General features: G+C 41.2%; 1 protein-coding gene across 1 annotated transcript in view; it reads left to right on the forward strand.

The window, feature by feature from the left end:
* The window catches only part of JCAD (junctional cadherin 5 associated), a 181,542-nt gene extending 169,720 nt beyond the window's left edge, over positions 1-11,822 (forward strand). The window contains exon 4 of the mRNA XM_077491049.1: positions 1,877-11,822. Coding sequence (XP_077347175.1) covers positions 1,877-1,911 — 35 coding nt within the window. The 3' untranslated portion in view covers positions 1,912-11,822. The remainder of the gene's footprint in view (positions 1-1,876) is intronic.
* The last annotated feature ends 9,689 nt before the right edge of the window (positions 11,823-21,511 follow it).

Here is a 21,511-nt window from a genome sequence, read left to right on the forward strand (position 1 = left end):
TGATAAGAATGCGGTTGAGGAAGACCACCCATGTAATAAGAACAAGGTTTTTGGTTGGTTTCTTTTAAACCTGTCAACCGACACCTTTGGGATGTTATAAGATAACTGGAAAGTTTAAGGCTGGGTTCACACGCGTGTTGTGTGAATTGAAGCTCCATTTTCACAGCTAATTGACAAAGTAGTTGTTCAGCATTTCACGTCAGTTTTTGATCAGGATCAGGTCAGGATTGCATTAGTATCAGGTCAGGTCTACATCAGGATTTTATCCTATTCATAATAGAATGCATCTGTGAATCAGATGCGTTCCCATAGAAGATAATGTGCTTGCAATTCGCAGAAAATGTACACTTTCTTGGGCAATGCGGAGTACAAATGCAACGCACATATGTGAACCAGCCTCATTCAAATTAACGTATTTTAAAATGTCATGTGAATTGGATGCTGTGTAAGCTGCATCCAATTCACAAAGGTGGGAACCTATGTTGTGAACCTAAATTTCAGGAGCCAGAAAAATGTGCTATTGATGGTGAAAAGAATGTAGTTGTAGAGTAAAGTGTTTCCAGTGGACATTTCTTCTACAAGAATGGAATTAAGAGGAATGTTGAACAACAGTCATCACATTATAGAGATAGAAGAGGTGCCAATGTTTGAGGTCCTCCAAGTTATATATAGTATGTCAGAAAACTGGTGTATGGAAAAGTTACCATTTGATATTTGCACTATCTATATGTAATAGATTGTAAAATAAGATAGTAATATGTTAGACAACTTTTAACTAGGTTCACAACAATAGGGAATTTTTTTGGGGGGGGGGGGGGGGGGCAGGGGAATTCCCAGGAGAGGGAGCATTTCTTGATACTATCTTTGACACTTTAGTAATAGCCCTAGTGCTGTCAAATATGAGAAAGAAGGCTTCTCAGCCATGTGTACGCTGACCCAAGGATAGGCTTGTTCCTTGTTTCCTACATCCCTCAGCTCATGCATTTTCTCCCTCTGCAATGGTCATATGCTGAAGCCTTACACAGGGGTGGACAAATCAGTGCCTAATTCAGGAGGCTTTCAGCCCAGTAGCACTTTTTGGAAAGCAACAAACATCTACTTTTATTGAAGTTGATTTTACACAGAGTGGAAAAGAATCATTAGAACACCTATTTAGTTACTATTATCTGGGGCTCCGCTAAAAGGATTTTCTCTCACTTCTGTCCTATTGACAATAGTTTTACCAGACAGAATTTAAAGCGGAGCTCCACCCTAAAGTGGAACTTCCGCTCATCGGATTCCTCCCCCCCCTACGGTGCCTTTCCGTTCAGGGGAGAGGTATCTGCACCCACTTCCGGACATAGATAGCTGCAGAATATCCGCAGATACATCACTTCCTGTCAACACAACACCCCCCCCCCCCCCCCCGTTGTGTTCTGGGAAGCACACAGTTCCCAGAACACAACGGGGACCATTGAAGATGCGTGCCGTGACTCGCACACATGCGCAGTAGGGAATCGGGCAGTGAAGCCGTAACGCGGGGGCAGCCGAGAGACAATCGATTGCTCGTCTTCTGCTGCCAACATCGTGGGCACCCTGGACAGGTAAGTTCATTTATTAAAAGTCAGCAGCTGCAGTATTTGTAGTTGCTGGCTTTTAATAATTTTTTTTAAGGTGGAGCTCCTCTTTAAGTGAGGGAAAATCTGCAATTGGGATAAACACACAGAAGTAAATATAACAGGGGTTTTAGCCTTCTACTCTATTGAAAAAAATATATATTTATCTGTATTGATGTTGGAGATTTTCTGTCACTTTTAGAGCATTGTCTGTGATAACAATATGCCATTTTAGATGCATGTAACATTATTTTTTTTACTTTCCTGTTTATATTCCACAGATGTATATGACCCAGCCAGAGTCGAGAGAGTATAACTCTTGTCTTGGTAAAATGATTGTGTGTTACTGTGAGCATTGCGGGTCAAGGCAACAGAAGGTCTGATGTTCTCTGCTTTCTTATCAAAACTCGTTCAAGCTATCTACGCCATTTCCACATTGCCATTACTACTGCCAAAACCAAGTCATCTGTCTTCTGCACCATTACCACTAAATATCTAAAATGCAAAGGAAGAAGTGAAATTACTAGTGAAAGTCCTTTCCTGAGAAGCACATGAAGGAAAATCCCAGGAGGCCTTGACCAACAATGTTCATAAACATGTAATTGTTTTCCAGTTTGCACACTGCGTGCCACAGTTCCGTTGAATGTAATGTTGAACTCTGCACAAGTATGAACACAGGAGGCTAGTAACACAACCTGAATGTATCCACACCAACGTATCCTATACTTGGAGAGACCATCGTTGCTTTCTTTTACCTGTTTTAAAACTGTTTTAATATATGGATGCTTGTTCGTTACCATGTTTTTGGACAGATGGATGAACATGAAATGAAACGAATTCATCCCACATCATTAAACCTCCACGTTGATGACAGTTCCACAATGAAAAATAAGATTGTGTTGAAGAATTGATGTGTGTTCTATGAATGCAGAAACACTTCTAAACATGAGCTTGGAAAGAGAGCAAACACATCTAATTGGCTGTGTGGCTTTTCTGTTGGAGAAGCGCAAAACATTTTGACTGTGGGGGAGGATTTAAAGACATGTATGAAAAGGAACTGGCTGCAATATAGCGTGTGGGCTTTCTTCATTGTAGAGGAACCAGTAAACATCTTTTTGACAGCTGATTTTTTACAAGCAAAGCAAGCATTGTTACTTATCATTAACAGTTGAGAAAAATTGCCATTTGGAACTGATTTTTAAAACCTTTAAGAGCTTGTACACATAGATGGCCTTTAGTGAAAATGACAGAGAAAGTTTTAACAAATTGGGTTTGTCTATTGCTGAGTCCATTTTTTGGTGAGCATCCAAAAAACAATCAGAATATGTCTTTCTAAAATATAAGGAAAATTCTTCAATTTTTAAGGCTAGTCTTACTCCTTCCATCCGCTACATCCCTCAGCACCTACATCTCCTCCCACTATGATGGCTGTATGCCATAGCCTTACAAAGGGTGGATAAATCACTGTTTAATTCGGAAAGGCTCTAAGCCCAGTCCAGGAGCCACACTGCACTTTTTAGAAGCTTGCAAACATTGCCTTTTATTGACATTTGACATTAGCAAGCTCAAAAAAAAAAATCTAACAAAGATAGACACAACTCGTGATGAATAAGGGGCATTATTAACCTTACTTTTGGGATTTGTTCAGACCAGGCCACTCAAGCAGTAATTAACTGTATTACTTAGCATGTAAACGCTTGGTGGTGGCAAAAACATTGCCTTTTTCTATTTTGCCTTTACTTGCCACCAAACACCACACTTTAACAGATCTGCAAACCAACATTTGGCCTATTTACAAATTGGGACCTGCTCATTGCTGATGCTTAATGCCATGTATGTGTACAATCCTGAAGTCTCACTTTATCCTCAACTTCATAAATCAATCATAAATAGCACTTAAACTACATATCAGTGTATGTAAGGGTGAAACTTTTTCTTTTTGATACAGTTGGGAAGGGTTAGATCCTCTCAAGTTTTTTTTGCTGTTAGTATCCTTGTCGGAAAGATTCTTGTATTCCATTGGAACATTGTCACAACAGCAAGGGGTAAGGGTAAATCATTCAATGGGGACAATTATTAGGAGGACAATTAGCTGGGAATTTGTTTCACTTTGATTTCCTCTCATTACTTCTCCAGGACAAGTCGTGCAGGAACATCTCCTCGGTGGGACACAGACAGTCAAAATTAACCCGATAGAGAATTTAACCCTTCTCTACTCTATCCAAAACCTACAACAAAAAAGTTTTCCTTTACATAGGCTTTAATTTAAAAATAGAATAGAATACTTTTTCTTCTTCTGAATTTAAAGATATATCAATAATGCTATAGCAAGGCCTAAAAGTATGACTGGCATTTAGAGGACCAGTCTGTCCAAAACAAATATATCAGTTTCTGGTGGATGCTGTAGAATTTAATCACTTGCTGCCTTTGTTAATCTCTCAGCAGTTCTCGGATGACAAAATCTTTGTGTTTCTATATTAGCCCATGCCCTGCCTCCAGTACATATGGTCATCTTTTATGTAGAGTAGTAAGATTCCACTGTAGTGTAGGCAGTATCTGGGCAATGCTGGCACAGAGAGCCCACCACCCAAATTACAAAGATACAGCAACAGACAACAGATAACGCAACTTGGCAGTGTCCACCCAGCTCTGTTATATCAATTTTGCTTTGATTTTTTACAATGAATTCTTATAGTACAAATCTAAACTTCTAGTAACTTAGGTCAAGCAGTCTGTTCAAGGATGCGTTTAGTGTGACTCATTTTACTGTCGTTTAATACATTTTATTCTTCTTCGTATGTTTTTATAAACTTCTGTAGGACAGAGGTGAGCACTGCTGGGTCTTATGCCTAAAATTGTGGTTTGGTCCTCTGTAATGTAAATACTGATCAGTAGTTTGTAATTTAAAGGGGATTATCTTTGTAAGCAATACTGTTAAACAGGACAAAGAAGCGCTTTTGTTTACATTCATCAATGCTGTTACTGTATTGTGCGAGGAACACACTGGTCAGTGAATGTGTGTGACCATCATATGCTTTTCCAGTCCCTGTCTCCCTCTCTCTTCCCTGGTGTTCTACCTTACTATACCTCTCAAGGGCTTGTTCTGTAGAAATGTCTGTGTTACATGTAGAAACCAATTGTCCATGTCATTTTCAAAACCAAACAGATTTGATTGTTAGTTATGAACAACACAGACAGTACTTATTTCACACCCAGAGTAATACAGTCACTAGTCCCTTATGATTGAAGACATTTGGGCAGCAGAGATAATTCTTAGCACTGGTGCTTTGATATGGTCGGCCTTCAGATAGTCTGCACAGCAATGAAGTGCAGTAACCCATAACAGCCAATCAAGCATCTGTAATTATCAGTTTAATGGCAGAAATGCTATAATCTAATTTCTGATTGGTTGCTGTCTCAGTTATTTTTTTGCACTGTAAATAGTCATTGCCTTCTGGGTTCCAAGCTTCTCCTCCATACCACAACGTGTTTTCGGATGTCTCACTTCCCTTTAACGGGTTTTCGGTTAGATGAGTGTAGGACTATGATGGGGAAGATCTCGGTGTTATAGTTGTTGAGATATATAAAGCTAATATGTGATTTAGCTCACCAGTATTCACCCACTATTTAAATATCAGTTTGGAGTGGATTTGACCATATATGTTGCAAACCCAACTATATGTTAAATACTATTTTCTCTGTAGTGTATAACAATCACTGTTGCACCAGAACAGCCTATTGAAGCCCTTTGTTCATGAACTGTTCTAGCAGCCCACGTCCTTGTTTATTGAGTGTTCTTGTACAGCTAAAGGGCCATTGGCTGCAAACTTATAGAAATATGTATTATATGTAGTTTTATGACATTTAGACAATGCTATTAGCTTAAGTGCCTATGTTAGCTTACACCTGGTCACATATGCAAGAAACCAATAGACCCTACATCCAAAGACGCTTCCCCATCACCTAACATTTCATACTAACCTGCACTTTATATAACTTGGCATTTTTTAGTGGTTCAATGGCATCAAAATAAGACACATCAGCGCTCACCGTTCTTGTTTTATGTGTGCAGCTCAAATATATAACGGTTATAACTGAGTTTCCATCCAGATATTGGTGGCTGAATGCCAAATGCTGGGGGAGAGAAACAGGTAGCAGCTTCTCTAGAGGCCACAATCTCCGGGGACCCCACTAGACTCTAAGAGACTCAGTTGTTTTCCAACTTTCTGTAACCATGGAAATGGCTCTGTTGTCTGTTTATTAGTAACTAGAGCCTTTAAACCACTGTGTGAGAACAGCAAAGTAATTCTACATTGTATAGACCAAGGAAAGGATTCTAACTGCCCTGGGCCGATTAAATGGGTCAAAGATACTTTACAAGACCACTGGTCAAATGTTCACCACAAACCTGCTCAAATACTTTAGTGGCCTCACATGTGAAGTGTCTGGTTGAAGAATGGTGTTTATTTTTTACTCCTAGTAGCCAATCAGTGATTCACTTATATACTCAGCTCTAGTAAAAGGTGATAGCTTGATTTGATGCATGGAGGGAAATGCAAATTGTTCTTTTGTCAAGCTCTTCATGCATGAGACGCTAAATGGCGGGCAGGTGTACCCATGTGACATGCAGATGATCTCTGCACAGTTAGTAGTTTTCCACACAATTGAATGGGTACATGCTGGGGTTTTTAGGTGGCAATGGTTATCTGGCAAACACATTATGGTCTACCACTAGTTTTTACCTTTATTAAGAACTCTAAAGAGAGAAGATACTCTCTCCCCCATAACTTAACATGTGACATAATAAAGCTTTAATAGCATCTGCTTTACTTTTCAGCTGTGTCTCTAATGTCACCATATGAAGTGAGCGCATATATTTTTTGTAAAGCCCACTAGTGGACAAATAACACTTGCATCACTGTATCCGCACCCTTTAGGGGATTTTCCACAGAAAGCTTACTTCAGGCTATGACTATAGTGCTTCAACTAAAATCCTACATTTAGCCCATCACAGCTATATTGGGGTTAGGTGAGATCTAATGGTCGGATCCAGCTGTAAAATAACAAATCCTTCTCCACATAATTTGAAACCCAACATTCTGGTTGGGTATTTTCTGTCATGGACTTTTAGGAGTGCCGTATTCTGATGTTCTGTTGGGTGTTTGTCAGAATTCAGATTAGAATTATTTCTGAATGTTTCAAAGTACAGAGAATGAAAACCTCATCACCACCCCAGACAGCCTGGGCTAGCCAACAGATCTACATTTTAAAACCCTGTCTTTCATTAAAACTCTAATAAATATTGTTTATTATCAAACTACCCATGCATGAAGAGGCTATAAAGGCCAACATCTTCCAAAACTCTTATTCCAGTTTTGTATATTTGCTGGGAAGTTGAGTTACATGGTGGCATTTTATGCCCCTAAGTGTCGTCAGAAGGTAGATATCTTCATGAGAATTCCTTGTTTCACATACCTGTGTATGCTATTGCAAAGCCAAAGCAAAAATTCTTACATAAATGGGGAGTCCAGTGTGGCACCTTTGTTACGTCCTTTAGTAAGCTGAAAACAGACTATTGCTGGTAAATCCCACCATTACAGTGAGTAGAAGATACGATTCCAACAATTGATTCAACATGCTGTAACTTACACAAAAGCTCTAGGTCAGCTCTGGGTGGGTTTGGCCTTTAGAAAACTGTGATGCAAAGGGCGTGATAGATTTCTTGAATATCTAGAAACTGGGGCAGAAGGGATTAAGTAGATGTGACACGATGTTCAGCTTATGCTGTTTTTTCTTTATACATTTGCTGTATTTTAGTGTTACTAGTAGCAGAGTCTAGAAGGTGAGATGAAACAGTTTAAGTGAAATGGGTGTTTTAGTCATATGCCACTTTTAGTGTTAAACTACTTTACATAAAATTACTATTTCGGTAACCCTATCTGTGGGTGGACCACAAACCTCACCAGCAGTGGTCTTATGATGTTAGTGATTCAATGCGGAATTCCACTTAGGAGAAGAGTTTTAATAAAATGAGGTTAATCAATTTATGGAGATAATGTTGAAAGTTAAAGCTAAACTTTAGTAAATGAAAATGATAACTTTACTGGTTTCCCAGTTGCCCCCTATTAAACCTCAAAAAGGACATTCAACACATTGTGCCAATTTTGATATATAGCATATTTTAGACTCATTAACATCATCACTCAATCTTTGCAGCCTACAGTATGGCATGATGTGATAAAGGCCAGCAGAAATATGGGTGTTTATTATGATGGCTAGGCATTCCTAGGTGGACTTCACCAGCATGCAGACTGCTGTAAATGAAACCACAGCTATTCAATTAAATAAAGGATTGGGCCACTGACAGCCATTCTGGGGTGGAAAGGGCCTGGAGACTCTGGCCCCCTGGAAGTAATACAGCTGTGATTGTAGAATAGATGACTGTAGGTGCACACTGTGAACTTCTCACAGCATAGAGGAGTATCTATATAAAATTGTCTATCTGAACCTACAACTCTTGGCTAATACGGACTGGTAAACAGCTCATAAAGTTGTAAAATCTGGGATGAGACAATGATTTTCTTGAACTATGAATCCAAAAACTAAAACTAGATACTGGCATTAGCTATTGATGTGAATTATTCCTGAATTGTGTTATAACTGGTGTTCTTTAACATGGAAAAATTGCTTTCTACCCCGAATCTTGTATCTTGTAATGCTTACGTTTAAGCTTTTGTAGGGGGAAACATGTGGAAGAGACCTTTATGATGTGAGCTGCTTTCAGATGCCACACATTCTACTCAGATGAGTGCTAATCTATGGACTTTTTGTTACTTTTTTTTAGCAATGCACTTTCCTCAGAGCATGACGTAACCTTTAATACTATTAGCAACATTATGTCTTTTATATGAAAGGATGTTCAATGTGAATATACAGCACTATTGCAAACAAATGGTGTTGTCACTGTGGATGCTAAACGTATACAGGTGTTTGCTTCGACTACATGATATTATCTCATGTTAACTACTTTCTCTCTTCTTATGGGGTATACAAGCTTATTTAACAAAGCAGTGCAAAGGAAGATGTACAAGGTGGGGTAACCCATAGAAACCAATTCACCCAACTGAAATGAACTGCAGAACACTAAAATATGATTGGTTGCCATGAATTTTGTTCATTGGTCGCTATGGGTTACTGAGCACCCCCTTTCCTTTGTACACTACTTTTCTGAATAAGGCTGTTGAGAGGATAGCATATAGAACTGTGATGGCCCCACCATAATTTGAGGTTCTTTTTACATCCACCCATCTCGACCCTTTTGCTAAAAAGTTCCTGGGTGTTCCCACTTCTCCTGTTGCATGTAATAAATGACTGTTCCAACAGGGAGATTCAGACTCTTTTGCAAAAGCCATGTAAGAGATACTGATCTTGGAGCTCAAATTAAGAAACCTCCCAGCCAAAGTGCTTCAGAAATATACCAACATTATTTACCTCTCTCAGACCCTCAAAGGCTGTAATGTCAGTTTTGGCTGGATTGATAATTTAAATGCTGGACAATCTAACATTTCAAACCAAAATATTTTTTAGAATTGTCATATTTCTGCTGCAGCTGAACTCCAGACAATGAGCTCAATACACAGTTGTAATGTGTATTTCCATTCATCCAATTTTACGATTTATGCAGCTATGCTACACAGCACAGTCCTGTCTGGCAGGGCAGATGACCTGATTTTTCTCAGCTGCAGTTACGTAGCATAAGAACTGCAGTACAACTAATTGGCTCTTTGAGCTTCTTCTCCCTCTCCCAGCCAGAGCCTTGCTGTGCAGTGAATAGCAAGAGACTCCCAGATAGCAAGGATAATTTGCCAACATTGTTGAATTGTAAGTCTGTTAGGCTACGTTCACACTGAGGTGCTGCACCTTTTCACTGGCAAGTTGTACACTTGCAGAGCACTTAAAGCACAAGTTCTACTTGACACTTTTCCAATTTGTAGCAAATTTGCGTGGCAAGTCTCTAGTAAGAGCAACGTTGCAGCGGTGAGTCTACAGCAAGAGCTCTGCAAGTCTACAGCATGAAAATTCAGCCACAGTGACCCCTGTGGTGGGAGGACTATTGCACAACATAACTGAACCAGAACTTGCAGCCGACTGCCGGAATGTTTGCAAAGAAAGTTGATCTGGAGTCATGCAATGCAGACTTGCTGCAATTGTGCAACAAACTTGTGAAGCCTGGCAAGTCTAGAAATAGCTTAGCAAATCAGTTTCAAACTTGTAGCACAATTGCTTGCTATCTGGGCTAATCTAAGTCAAATGCAGTTAGTTACATTGTTTGTATTACAAAGAAATATATTCATTATGTATAAGTACAGAGCTGTGTTATTTTGTGTCTAGAGTTCAGCTTTAAAGGATAACTAAATAATAAGAAAATTATTTTAAGGGTTTGTTCACAAAATCAGGCTGGAAAATAAGATGATTGAGTTGCAATTTTACTGAATAGGGCCACAACATATACGCCCTGCAATGCAGGGTTGCGGTGCAGAGGGTTAAAATGGGTGACGAGGAGGCAACTTATGGTCAAACACCATGTGAAAATCAATCCACCATAGACCGCTTTTCAGGGAAGCAGCTATGTTAGTCGCACATCTGAACGAGCTCTAAATGTTATAAAGAATACTGATGAATTCCTAAAAGCATTGATATGTGTGGCCAGCATAAAAAAGCTGGAAAAATATCAACATGAATCAGCTGCTCTGTGTAGTGGCAGCTTTTTGTTTTAACATGAGATAATGCTGTGTTTCGACATACAGCTTGAGTATGACATGAGGGACTTCAATCCATTTTCTTCCTACTTCGTATACTTTAGGCCTCAAATATAAAATACTGTACCAAATGTAAAATGTATATGTTGCTCAGAGCTCCGGGTGCCCAACCTAGGCCAGATACAAGGCCTACTTGGTTTGGACTGGTTGTTATGGGCAACACAGCCTTTATTACAGTTTTTTATGTTGCATAATGGCCTAGTTTGTGAGGTTGAGAATAGAGAGAATTATTATAAGCCACGTAAGTCTTCGGCCCCTACAGAGATTCTCAGGCTCACAGTAAACACTGGGAGCAGAATACCCTTCTCCCAAAGTCTGTCTGTGTGATAGCAATACGTCTGAACCATGGGGTGGTCCATAAAAATGAGGCAAACTAGGGTAACAGGGTTCTTGTGGCCTCAAAATGGCCAAAGTGTTGTCATAATATCTGCCATAGTTAATCTATCTCACTGGCAACCATTAACATGACAATGTTTGTCCCTACTGTGTATGCTTGACAAAAACATTTATAAATGTAGGAAGGAATCCATTTCATTCTATGCCTCAGGAACCACCCCTGGTTTAAACTGTAGTCCAACACAAATGGGCCTAATTAATAAAGCATTGAAAAAAGCAATGAGAGTGTGTAGTAACTTATTCTTTTCAATCATATTTCAGTTTGCTGTTGTCAGGTCAACCGAAAAATGATTTCTAAATGAATGAATGACTGTACTTTACACCATGCTGCTTGCCTTATTGAATAAGCCCACAAAAATGGTTATGAAGTTAAATATATATATTGAGCATCTGAAAAAACATTTCTTAAGATGTATTTTAAAAATTAGCTGTTTCACTTACACCTGTTTTTGTTACAAGTATTTTTTTATGTAGAATATCTTATAAAAAAAAAAAAAAAAACATTAAGCTGTCTTGTAATCATTGGCATACACTATTGCATTTCAGTAATAAAAATGTGTATAAATGATAATTGTAATAAAATGTGCCAGGTGACTAGACACAACAGAGTCTACCATTATGTGGATGGAGCTAAAATGTCGCCCATGAACTCCCTAAGATCTAGTGATGCGTTTCTTGTCTTAGTGATGTCACTAATGGCTGGGATTTCATTGGCTGCCTAATCAATGGTTCTGCCACAAAATGGCTGCCTCATTGTGTGTAGGCAGCTGATACGCTAACCATTTCAACTGAAACATCACTGATGTTTGCACTTAATGTGACCTATTTTGTTTTCTATATTGTAGAAAGGAAAACCATTTGTATGGCAAATATGTCAGTGACAAAAAAAAAAAAAGAAAAAAAAATAGCTCATTTAAAGTATCTATTGCTTTTTACAGAATATGGTCTATTTTTTTAACATGTACACATGCCACAAGTTGCCAAATAAAATGAAAATATTATATGTAGTAAATGTGGTATACTGTATTTGTTTTTCAAGCACTTTGGAAGGATTATTGCTCGGTAACTGTGATATAACTGTAATATAAAGTATATTTTAATGTTATATGGTTTTGGCTTGCGCAATAGAATGTTGGCTATAATGTTATCTCACCTCGTCTATGTGGAAACCCTGAATGCACTGCAAATCGCTCTGTAGAAGGCCCACATTCCATAAACATTAGGCAATCCCTGGAGGTGCTCCATAGCGTTGCTCTGCTTAGTTATTGGATCTTTCTTTGTTCATATAGGTTTCATTTCACAGACAGTTTAAAAGGAGAAAGTCTGGTTCTCCTCAAGCACATCTTGTGAAACCTACTGGCAGGTAGATGAAGTATTTTAAAGGAAAGAGAAATAAGCAATGTAGTGCTCATTAAAATCTAAGAAGACAGATGGAGCCAGCTTTATATGAGCTAACATACATTTACATTGCACTGCTAGATGAAGCACGAAGACGGACATATTAGCTGTCTATCCTGAGACGCTGATCAGTGGTCTGCAAACACTGTTACTGTTACAGGAGTACAGGAGCAAGCATCACTGTTGTAGAAGTACAGGTGAAGTCAGGGTTGTGATCAGAGGATTACAGGTGAAGTTGGACATTGGGTTGACTATTAGATAGCGCTCACCCTATTATAAATAACCCAGGTCTCCCTTACCTGCCAGCTCGGGTACGAGTTCCAGAGCACATGGACAAAACAGGCTCAGTCTAGGAGTGTCTTTTTTTGAAGATTTATTGCAGTACTTGAACACAGGTAGCCTTTTGGCTAAGATCAAATGTAGTATCTGTTCTTATCAATTGTTAGGGAAAAACCCGGACTCCCTTTGCCAAATGGGGGAGTCAGTTAACATTTCCTTGATGTAATTAGGTGGTGGGGGGTGGGGGGGGTGGGAAAGCCTTTTTCCTTCTGGGTTAAATTTGGCTTTGTGCGCAAGACTTGCTCTAGTTGTAGGCAAATCTCTCCCTAAGCTCTCTAAGTTCTGATACCTTCCTGGTAGGGATGGAGAGGCACTGATCTGGTGGAGGGCCAAGCTGTGAAAGAAGCCTATAGTGTATGTGCCCCTGGGGTGGCAGTCCAGGGGTGCCGTAATCTCTCACTGTAGGGATGCTTACTTTGAGTTTTTGACACCAAGGCTACTACACCACGTCACACTTTTTTTGCACCTGCCTCTAGGGCCGTGCCTTTTGGCTAGGAACAGAGGAATTTTTTTTATAGTCATGGTATTGCACTATTTACTTCTCCACTTCCCTTTCCCTCTTTTTTATGTTTTTTTTCACTTTGCACTTTCTCTCATTACCAATTAGTAGGATGTAGGTCCTCCGGTCTGCCCTGAAAGTCTTGAAGGGGGGGGGGGGTACGTGGCCTTCTGATCTGGTCCTCCCTCTCTTATGGAGCCTCCCTTCAAGGGAGCCCCACTTAGTACTTGGGGTTGGTCTGTTTTGGCAGACCTCCCAGAGAATGGGGCCCATCTAGTTTGCTAGATCTAGTGCACCCTGGGGGATCAGGGCAAGGGTCCTTTCTCTTCAGAAGACGTGCACTTGTTTACGTTCTCACCTTTTGTTTGTGCACTTTTTTTTTCACCAGGTGTTGCATTTTCGAGTGTGTTTCATGACACCATGGGAAGAAATGTAATTAAATTTGAACGCTGGTAGGTAAAAAGATGATGCAGCATAGTTTCTCTATAGCAGCTTTGATTATTGCTGGGAGTAGATGTGACAGCTAACTAGTCTGAGACTCTGTAAGGGCTGTCACAGTCCTTGTAGAAACCTCTGGCATCTAACCCTTAAAGCACTACTGGAGCTCTAGGAAAGGTCCTACTCACAATGTCCAGAGACAGCTCCCAACCAGCTTCCCTGCAAAACTCTTCCATGAAAGGGTTCCCTATTTCAGCCGAGCTTCACAGGTAGCATCTCCCTCTAAGTTTCCTAAGTCCAAGTTTCTCCAAGGCCCTCAGCCAAGCACATGCTGAGGCCTAACAGCAACAGCTCTTTAGTAACACAGGCTACCTTCCAGGGTGCAGAGGCCCCAGGAGAGAAAGAGAGCTCTGATCAGACCCTTTCAAACATTTATTATCTCCCCAGCCACACCTTCTGGGCCAGCCTCCCAGGAACTGGCTGAGGTTAGATAAATATTCATAACCCAGTGGGAAACCCTGCTTCTCTATTTCTGTAAGCTTCTTCCAGAAGCAGTGTCACAGTCGGGATTGAGACTCAGAGATCAGTAACTACAGCAGTAGAGAGGCTCACACCAACCAGCTGTACACAAGCAGAGTTCCCTTGTGAATGATGTAGGCTCACCCGAGGTGTGGGGGTCTAATCACTAAATGGCATTTACCAGATCTCTTGATGGTGGTGATGGTTTTGCTATGTGTTAGTACCAGCTCGTGGTCCTCAGGATTGCCCCACCAGAAGGTGAGCAAGCCAGGGTCCAGTAACAGATATAGCAGGTAGGGATTAAGCAGAAGCATAGTCAGTAAACAAGTCAAAGGTCAGTAACAAGTGGTTATAGGTTGGAATTAAGCAGACGTGTAGTCGAGTAAGAGGCCAAAAGTCTGTAAGGAGTGTTTCACAGTTCATCAAAAGGTACATTTCAAGATAATTTAAGGGTTCAGGCAGGATGCTGTCCAGCATTTCAACATGGAAATGTATCCTCTGGATGCATCAGAGGTCATGGGTTCAGATCCTAGTCCAGACAGGAGCAATCAACCACCAGGCTTAGGGATAGACCTGACCAGACCAAAAAAATAAAATGCTGCTATTTGTGAAGCAGTGACTTAGCATTGTTAGCATGCAGCAGGAAGTATTATTACTGGCAGGGTTTCATGGCAATAAAAGTTGCAATAGAATAACAGAAAATGCACTTATCCTATTTGCCCCTATAAGCTGATCCCAACTCCAATCCCCCAGAGGTACATACTTACCTTGATACTTGTGCAGTAGAGCTCCTTAGAAGTCTGGGGGGCAGTGTACCTCTATCTCCAGTCATAAGATGGGTCAGAGAAGGAAAGCCAAATAATTTTTTCATACAGCTACTTTGGCCCATGTCTAAATGGTACATTTTATTACAAGGCCTTTGACCACTTGCCATTACTACCCTAACCCTCTAAGGGCATCTGAATGCCAAGATGTAGAGGCATAAGCGGTCTTTCTGATCATGGGACTGATGTAATTGATTGTCACATCCCATCATACGATTGGAAGCTTCCTAACTTCTTTCCTGGCCTGGGAGCATGCAGTAAGTATGAACAGCTCAACTTAGGTCCATTCTTTGAACAGCTAAAATATTTTTGGATCACATAAATAACAAATATACTTTTTAATTTCAGTCGTGTCACCGTGGTTATGAAATTATAGTTATGACTGTTTAAGACCTATTATTTTTGTCCAGATCTGATAAAAAGGTGCATTTTTTTTTTAATCAGAAAAAAGGTTTTTATTTGTTTTGTATGTTCGTTAGTACAGATACATAATATGCAGAGAATTACAGATTACAGCTAAAGAAAAAATTGTTCACTACAGACATTATATGGACAATCTTTATACTGGACCCACTAGGCATGCCAAGAGGCCTACATACGGCACACAATGGTACAGATGAAAAAAATAATCACAACAAACAGCAGAATAACTGACAGAATCAAATACCTATAACCTCCAAAGAATAGAACCATTAACTTTGTGCTTGTATACGATTTTCCCCAGTCAACAGGGTGAAAATCGCTCTTCAAGGAGTTATCACACCCACCAGGTTTAAATGTTTTTACAAAACACGTATGTATAGATGTATTTTTTCCCAACCAATTAAAGCATTTATTCACCTTTTACTCCACCTCCAACCACACGGCTTAATGGCCCTGTAAGAGTCTGTCATTGACTAGTTAAAGTGGTGCTAGCCCAGGTGTTTCCAGCCACGCTCTCCACAGTGTATAAAATTTACAGGGTGCATTCCTATGTTGGAATGTCAGCTTTTCCCTTATCAGCATCCGGTTGACCTGTTCCACCCATTGATGTCTAGTGGGAACCCTGGGATGGGATAGTTTTTGGGAGGCAGACATTGAGAGCAGGGGGCGGAGGCAAGGCAAAGATTCCAAGTCTCCCCATCCATGATCCCCATGTCCTCCTCCCATTTGCGTCTACACGGCAGACTAGCTGGGTCCTGAATATTACTGAGTAGCATATTGTAACACCTAGATATCATGCCTTTTTTGTTACTCTCCATTAGGATATCTTGTATCAATGGGTGGTTTACCAATCTGAGCTCTTTTTGTCTGGCCTGTGTGTGTAATGCATGGCGCAGTTGTAAGTACTTGTAGAAATCAGTGCGTGGTACATTAAATTCTGACTGTATTTTCATAAAGGACTTAAGGGTAGGCCCATTATACAATTGTGCAATGTATCTTACACCCAGATTCTCCCAATTCCTAAAACCTCTAAGCTTATATAGTTCCTTATAATTAATGTTGCGCCATAAGGGGGTATGGGATAGATATCCCTGTACCCCCAACAACCTCTTGGTATAGGACCATCACATTTTCAACAGATGTATAGTTGGAGCCCCAGGGTCCAGTTGTGGGTATCCAGCTTCTAAATGTGATAGAGCTGTCATGTCATCATCCGCCGAGTCCTGTAGGACTCCACAAATTGGATACAAGGTGTCCCGTGCCCCCCACCTGTTGGAGCTGTGAGACAAGATAGTAGGTTCTTGCGTGTGGTATAGCCAACCCACCCTCAGCTTTGTTATATTGTAGTGTTGATAAGCTCACTCTGCTACTTTTTTACGCCAGATCAATTCCCTAAATTGGGATTCTATTTTGTCAAACCTCTTCCAGGACATCCAAACAGGGGAATTGTGGAATATATACAGCAATTTGGGTGCCCACATCATTTTTATTAGGTTAACTCTCCCCACAACAAATAGGGGAAGTTTGCACCAGGCCTTGGACTTCTCCCGAAACGTAGACAGGAGAGGTATTAAATTATGAGGTATGTATTGAGACACCTCTGGAGAAACCTGAATGCCCAAATACCGAAAGGAGGACACTACTTGCACTGTCACTACACATTCCGGTAGGGGGGAAGTAATAGGGTCTAGGGGCATAAGCACTGATTTATTCCAGTTAATAGAGAAGCCGGACAGAGCGCCAAATGCCTTAATAAGAGCCATCACTGCGCTCAGAGATCCTTGTGTATCCCTCAAATATAATAGCGTGTCATCTGCGTACAGTAATATTACATCTGTGCCTACCGTACGCTGGAATCCCATTATGTTACCGTCTCATCTTATTCATGCCGCTAGTGGTTACAGGGCCAGGACAAAAAGCAGGGGCAACAATGGGCACCCCTGCCTGGTACCCCGGAACAATGGAAAGGGATCTGATAATTCACCATTAACCCTAATTCTGGCAGATTTCTGAGCATATAATAGTTTTACCCATCTAACAAAATTGGGTCCTAGCCCCACTCTCTCAAGTACTTTCCACAGGTAAGGCCACTCGACGCTGTCAAAAGCCTTAGCTGCGTGTAAAGGAAAAAATTGCTCTATTACCTGTATTATTCGTGGGCACCTGTAAGTTCAAAAAAAGTCTCCTAATATTTTGGACCGTAGACCTAGTGGGAATGAATCCAGATTGATCCCTGTGTATCAATTTATGTATGACCTGTGCCAGCCTAGTGGCCAGAACCCTGGCCAGCAGCTTAACATCGGTTGTAAGAAGGGAAATAGGCCTGTATGAGTCCGGTAAGGTGGCCTCTTTGCCCAGCTTCAATAATAAAATAATAATGGCCTCATTCATGGAGTTAGGGAGTACACCTTTGTCTAATGCAGCATTATATACTTTTAGTAACGTGGGCAATAAAGCTTCCCCATATCTTTTGTAAACCTCAGATGTCAAACCGTCAGCCCCCGGAGATTTATTGTTAAGGGTTTGTGCTAGTGCTGTAGCTAATTCATCTTCCGAAAGTGGGGCGTTGAGTAGGTCTATGTCTGAGGCTGACAAGTGGGGCAACGTACATTTCCCTAAAAAGTCTTCCAGGTCCTGATCTGTTGGTTGCACCTTAGATGAATATATATCCATATAAAATTCCGTAAAGATTTGGATTACTGCAACAGGTTGTGTGTGAATGGCTCCTGACTTGTCTTGTATAGCCGAAACTGTGGAGGTGGAACCCTGTGCACACGCGAGAACAGCCAGCATATGCCCAGTGGACTCCCCCTCCTCAAAATACGACTGCTGCAAGAAGAAGCGTTTGTTTTTGGCCAACTGCAGTGCTAGCTGTCTAAACATAGATTGGGCACCCAACCAGCTTCTCTTAGTGTCTTCCGTGGGATTAGCAATATAGTTATCCTCGGCTTCCTTAAGTGTCCTGCAAACCTCCATTTCCCATGCCTTAGTCTTAGTTTTAATTTGATTAATTGCTGTGATAAATTGCCCCCTTAAAAAGGCCTTAGCTGCATCCCAAACTACATTCAAATGTGCTGAATCATATTATCCTGCATGAAAAGTTTTAGCCGTTCACCAATGGGGTCCGGTTCAGGAAACAGCGAAAGCTAAAAGGGGTTAAGTTTCCAGCCCTTGCGTTTAGCCATAATGGGTAACAGTAGCGTCACCCATAATGAAGAATGATCTGAGACATGCCTATCATTGTACCCTGCATCAACAAACAATTGGATAGTAAGATTATTACCTAAACACAAATCTATTCTGGATAAGCTCCTGTAGGAGGTGGAGCAGCCTAAGTATTGCTTTACAGAAGGGTGTCTCAATCTCCATAGGTTCGTTAATCTGAGTTCCTCAAGTAGTCCCACAAAGGGAGTTTGTCCCCTGCTATTTGAAGATAAATTATTTGGAGCTAGTATTTTGTCTAACAAATGATTTAAATAATTATTATAGTCACCTACTGCCACAAGCTGCATATTGGGATACAAGGCCAAGAAGCTTCCAAGGCGTTTGAGGACCTCGGATGAATAGGGTGGTGGGATGTATATTGCTGCTATTATACATGACAAGCCCAAAACATTACATAATAAAAATGCATATCTACCATCCCGATCCACAACCCGCTGATTGCATTGGAACTGGGTGTCCCAACAATCAGGACACTCATTCCCCTAGCGTATGCGGAATATGTAGAATGATATTGTTGCGAATACACCCTAGGGCTAAAGCGGGGTGTCAGATCAGGGGAAAAATGTGTCTCCTGTAAACATACAATATTGGCCCTCATGGACTTAAAGTGCCTAAGAACTGCCAGTCTCTTTACCGAACTGCCAAGTCCTCGTACATTCCACGAGACTATTTTAACTTTATCCTCCATGCTGTGTGACAAAAGATGCTGATGTGGGCTTGCCACGTCCGAGCAAACGGTATGTGTAAACTCATTATGACAGTCCAATACAATAAGTAAGAGGCATACCTGTCCTGCCCTGCTACCTATGGCACGTGTGGTTGAGTTGGTACCTTTCACAGATGTGGAAGTCCATGGTTGGGATCCTGATGGGTCTGACAAAGAATGGGCGGTAGAGCACAAACTTAGAAAAAGAGAGAGAAACAAAAATGTCAATAACATATCAAAGAATGGAGCCAACCGGGCTCTAAGCCAACTGGGCTGAAATACGTTTCCCCCTTTGAGATGCTTTCTAGGGGGTGGGGGTATGCTATGGAAACACCCACAGAGAAACAAAACTCTGGATGACAGTCGGGGCTTCGCACTTGCAGGGTGAGCAACACAAGTCATACTGTAACAATTTGCAGTGTTCTCCCTTCATCCGCCTGCCCAGGAGAAAAAGCAGATAAACAGGAGGGGGTGAAGGGGGGTACCGAACAAGCCCTCCAGACCCCCCACATAACAGGATCAAGGACCCTCAAGCTGGGGCTGGTTGTTGCCGTCTTGCATCTTAAAGTGCTCTATCTTCCCGGTCTAGCCATTGCGCAGCTGCTGTAGGACGGTCAAAGAAATGCACCTCTCTGAGTGCTACCACCCTGAGGCATGCAGGGTATAGCATTGCATATTGTAAATCATAGCCTCTGAGTCTCTTCTTAACATCAATGAATTTTGCATGCTGTTTTTGTAGTTCTCCAGAAAAGTCTGGAAACAAGGAAAATTTAGCATTATCTATCGCCATCTTGTCACTCGAAGTTCTGGCTTTAGACAGAATTGTGTCTCTATCTTTGTAATTCAACAGCTTGAACAGAAAGGCACGGGGGTGATTGCCCGGTGGCAAAGGATGGACGGCACTCTGTGTACTATTTCAACAGCAAATAGTGGGGAGAAGGCTTCTTTGCCAAACGTGGAAAGGAGCCATTGCCCACAGGATTCTTGCCCTCGGCCCTTTCTGGAATGCCCAGAGCGCGTACATTATTGTGCCTCATGCGATTTTCCAAATCATCTAAACGTGCCACATGTTACTCAGTAAGGTGGCAGTTGTACTTTAAATCTCTTTGCATGGGAGCCATATCATCCTCCATTGTGCTTATTCTGCCTTCTAGCGCAACTGTCCTCTCCCTAAGTTTTTGCATGTCATGACGTACATAGGAGATTTCTGCTTTCACTCCGTTAATGTCATCAGAAAGTGCAATGATGGATGGATTACAAGAGGTTACAGCTGAGAAAATATCCCTGAGAGTAGGTTCAGGCTCTTCACAGTAAGTGGGAGAGGATGCATGAGGCCCAGCAAAAATATCTCTAGGGGTACTCACTGCATTCCACTCTGGGGATAATCCGCCTGCATCCGCCAATGGTATGGGGTCATCTGCCTCACCGGGGCTCCCGGGTGTTCCCCCTGTGTTATATGATTTGCCTCCATAGAGGAGCTTCTGTGCGGCCTCTTTGTATAGCTCCTTGGAAGTGCGTGGCGGGCCGGCGCCATCTTGGCTCAGCTTGTCTCCAGCTCCCTTCGCCTCCCTGTTCCTCCTGGTCATCGCGGCGACGGGCGGCAGAGTGGCCGATCGTGCAGTGTAGTCCTCAGGGCTCTAAAGACGAGTTTTGCGGGTCAGGAGCAGTTAGATGCTGTGCATTGCAGGATCAATGTCAGGATACTCGGCGGAGCGGAGGAGAGACACATCCGGTTACATCCGCTGCTTAGCAAAAAGAAAAATTAATTTTTTTTTAAAAAGTATATGTGAATCCTTACTTGTTAAAACAACCTGTTCAGTTTAAAATAGAAATGCAAGGCAAAACATTTGTGTATAGATATAAAAAAAATTATAAATATATTTTTTACTTGTTTTATAATTGATCACAACCTCAGCTACATAAGGGGTTTGGAGAGGTTGGTTTGGAGACTGCAGGGGAGTGTATAAGCAGGAGACTGAGAAACCAACGAATATATAAGATAAGATATATAAGACTCCAAATATATACAGGCACATCTGACGAGGTACTATTGGTGACAAAACATGTTAGGTCGAGTCCTGACTGGCGACGCGAGCATGCTAAGAGCCATGGCACCATTTGATTGTTATACATTGATGCTCATTTTTTATCAGTTGTCTTGTAAGTACATCCTGAATAAAACCTTTATATGCTTTAAAAATTTACTTCACTATGCGCCTTTCTATGTTTATCCTGGTGCATGCCTTGTGATTGGTGTGGTGTGTCTTCAATATCACACTGTTGCTGGTGCGGGGCTCTCATCCCTTCCTTACTTGAGACAATACTGACCA

Source organism: Lithobates pipiens, unplaced genomic scaffold (genome assembly GCF_037356315.1).
Source record: "Lithobates pipiens isolate NorthernLeopardFrog02 unplaced genomic scaffold, aLitPip1_a1.2 Scaffold_19, whole genome shotgun sequence".
NCBI classification, from domain to species: Eukaryota; Metazoa; Chordata; class Amphibia; order Anura; family Ranidae; genus Lithobates; species Lithobates pipiens.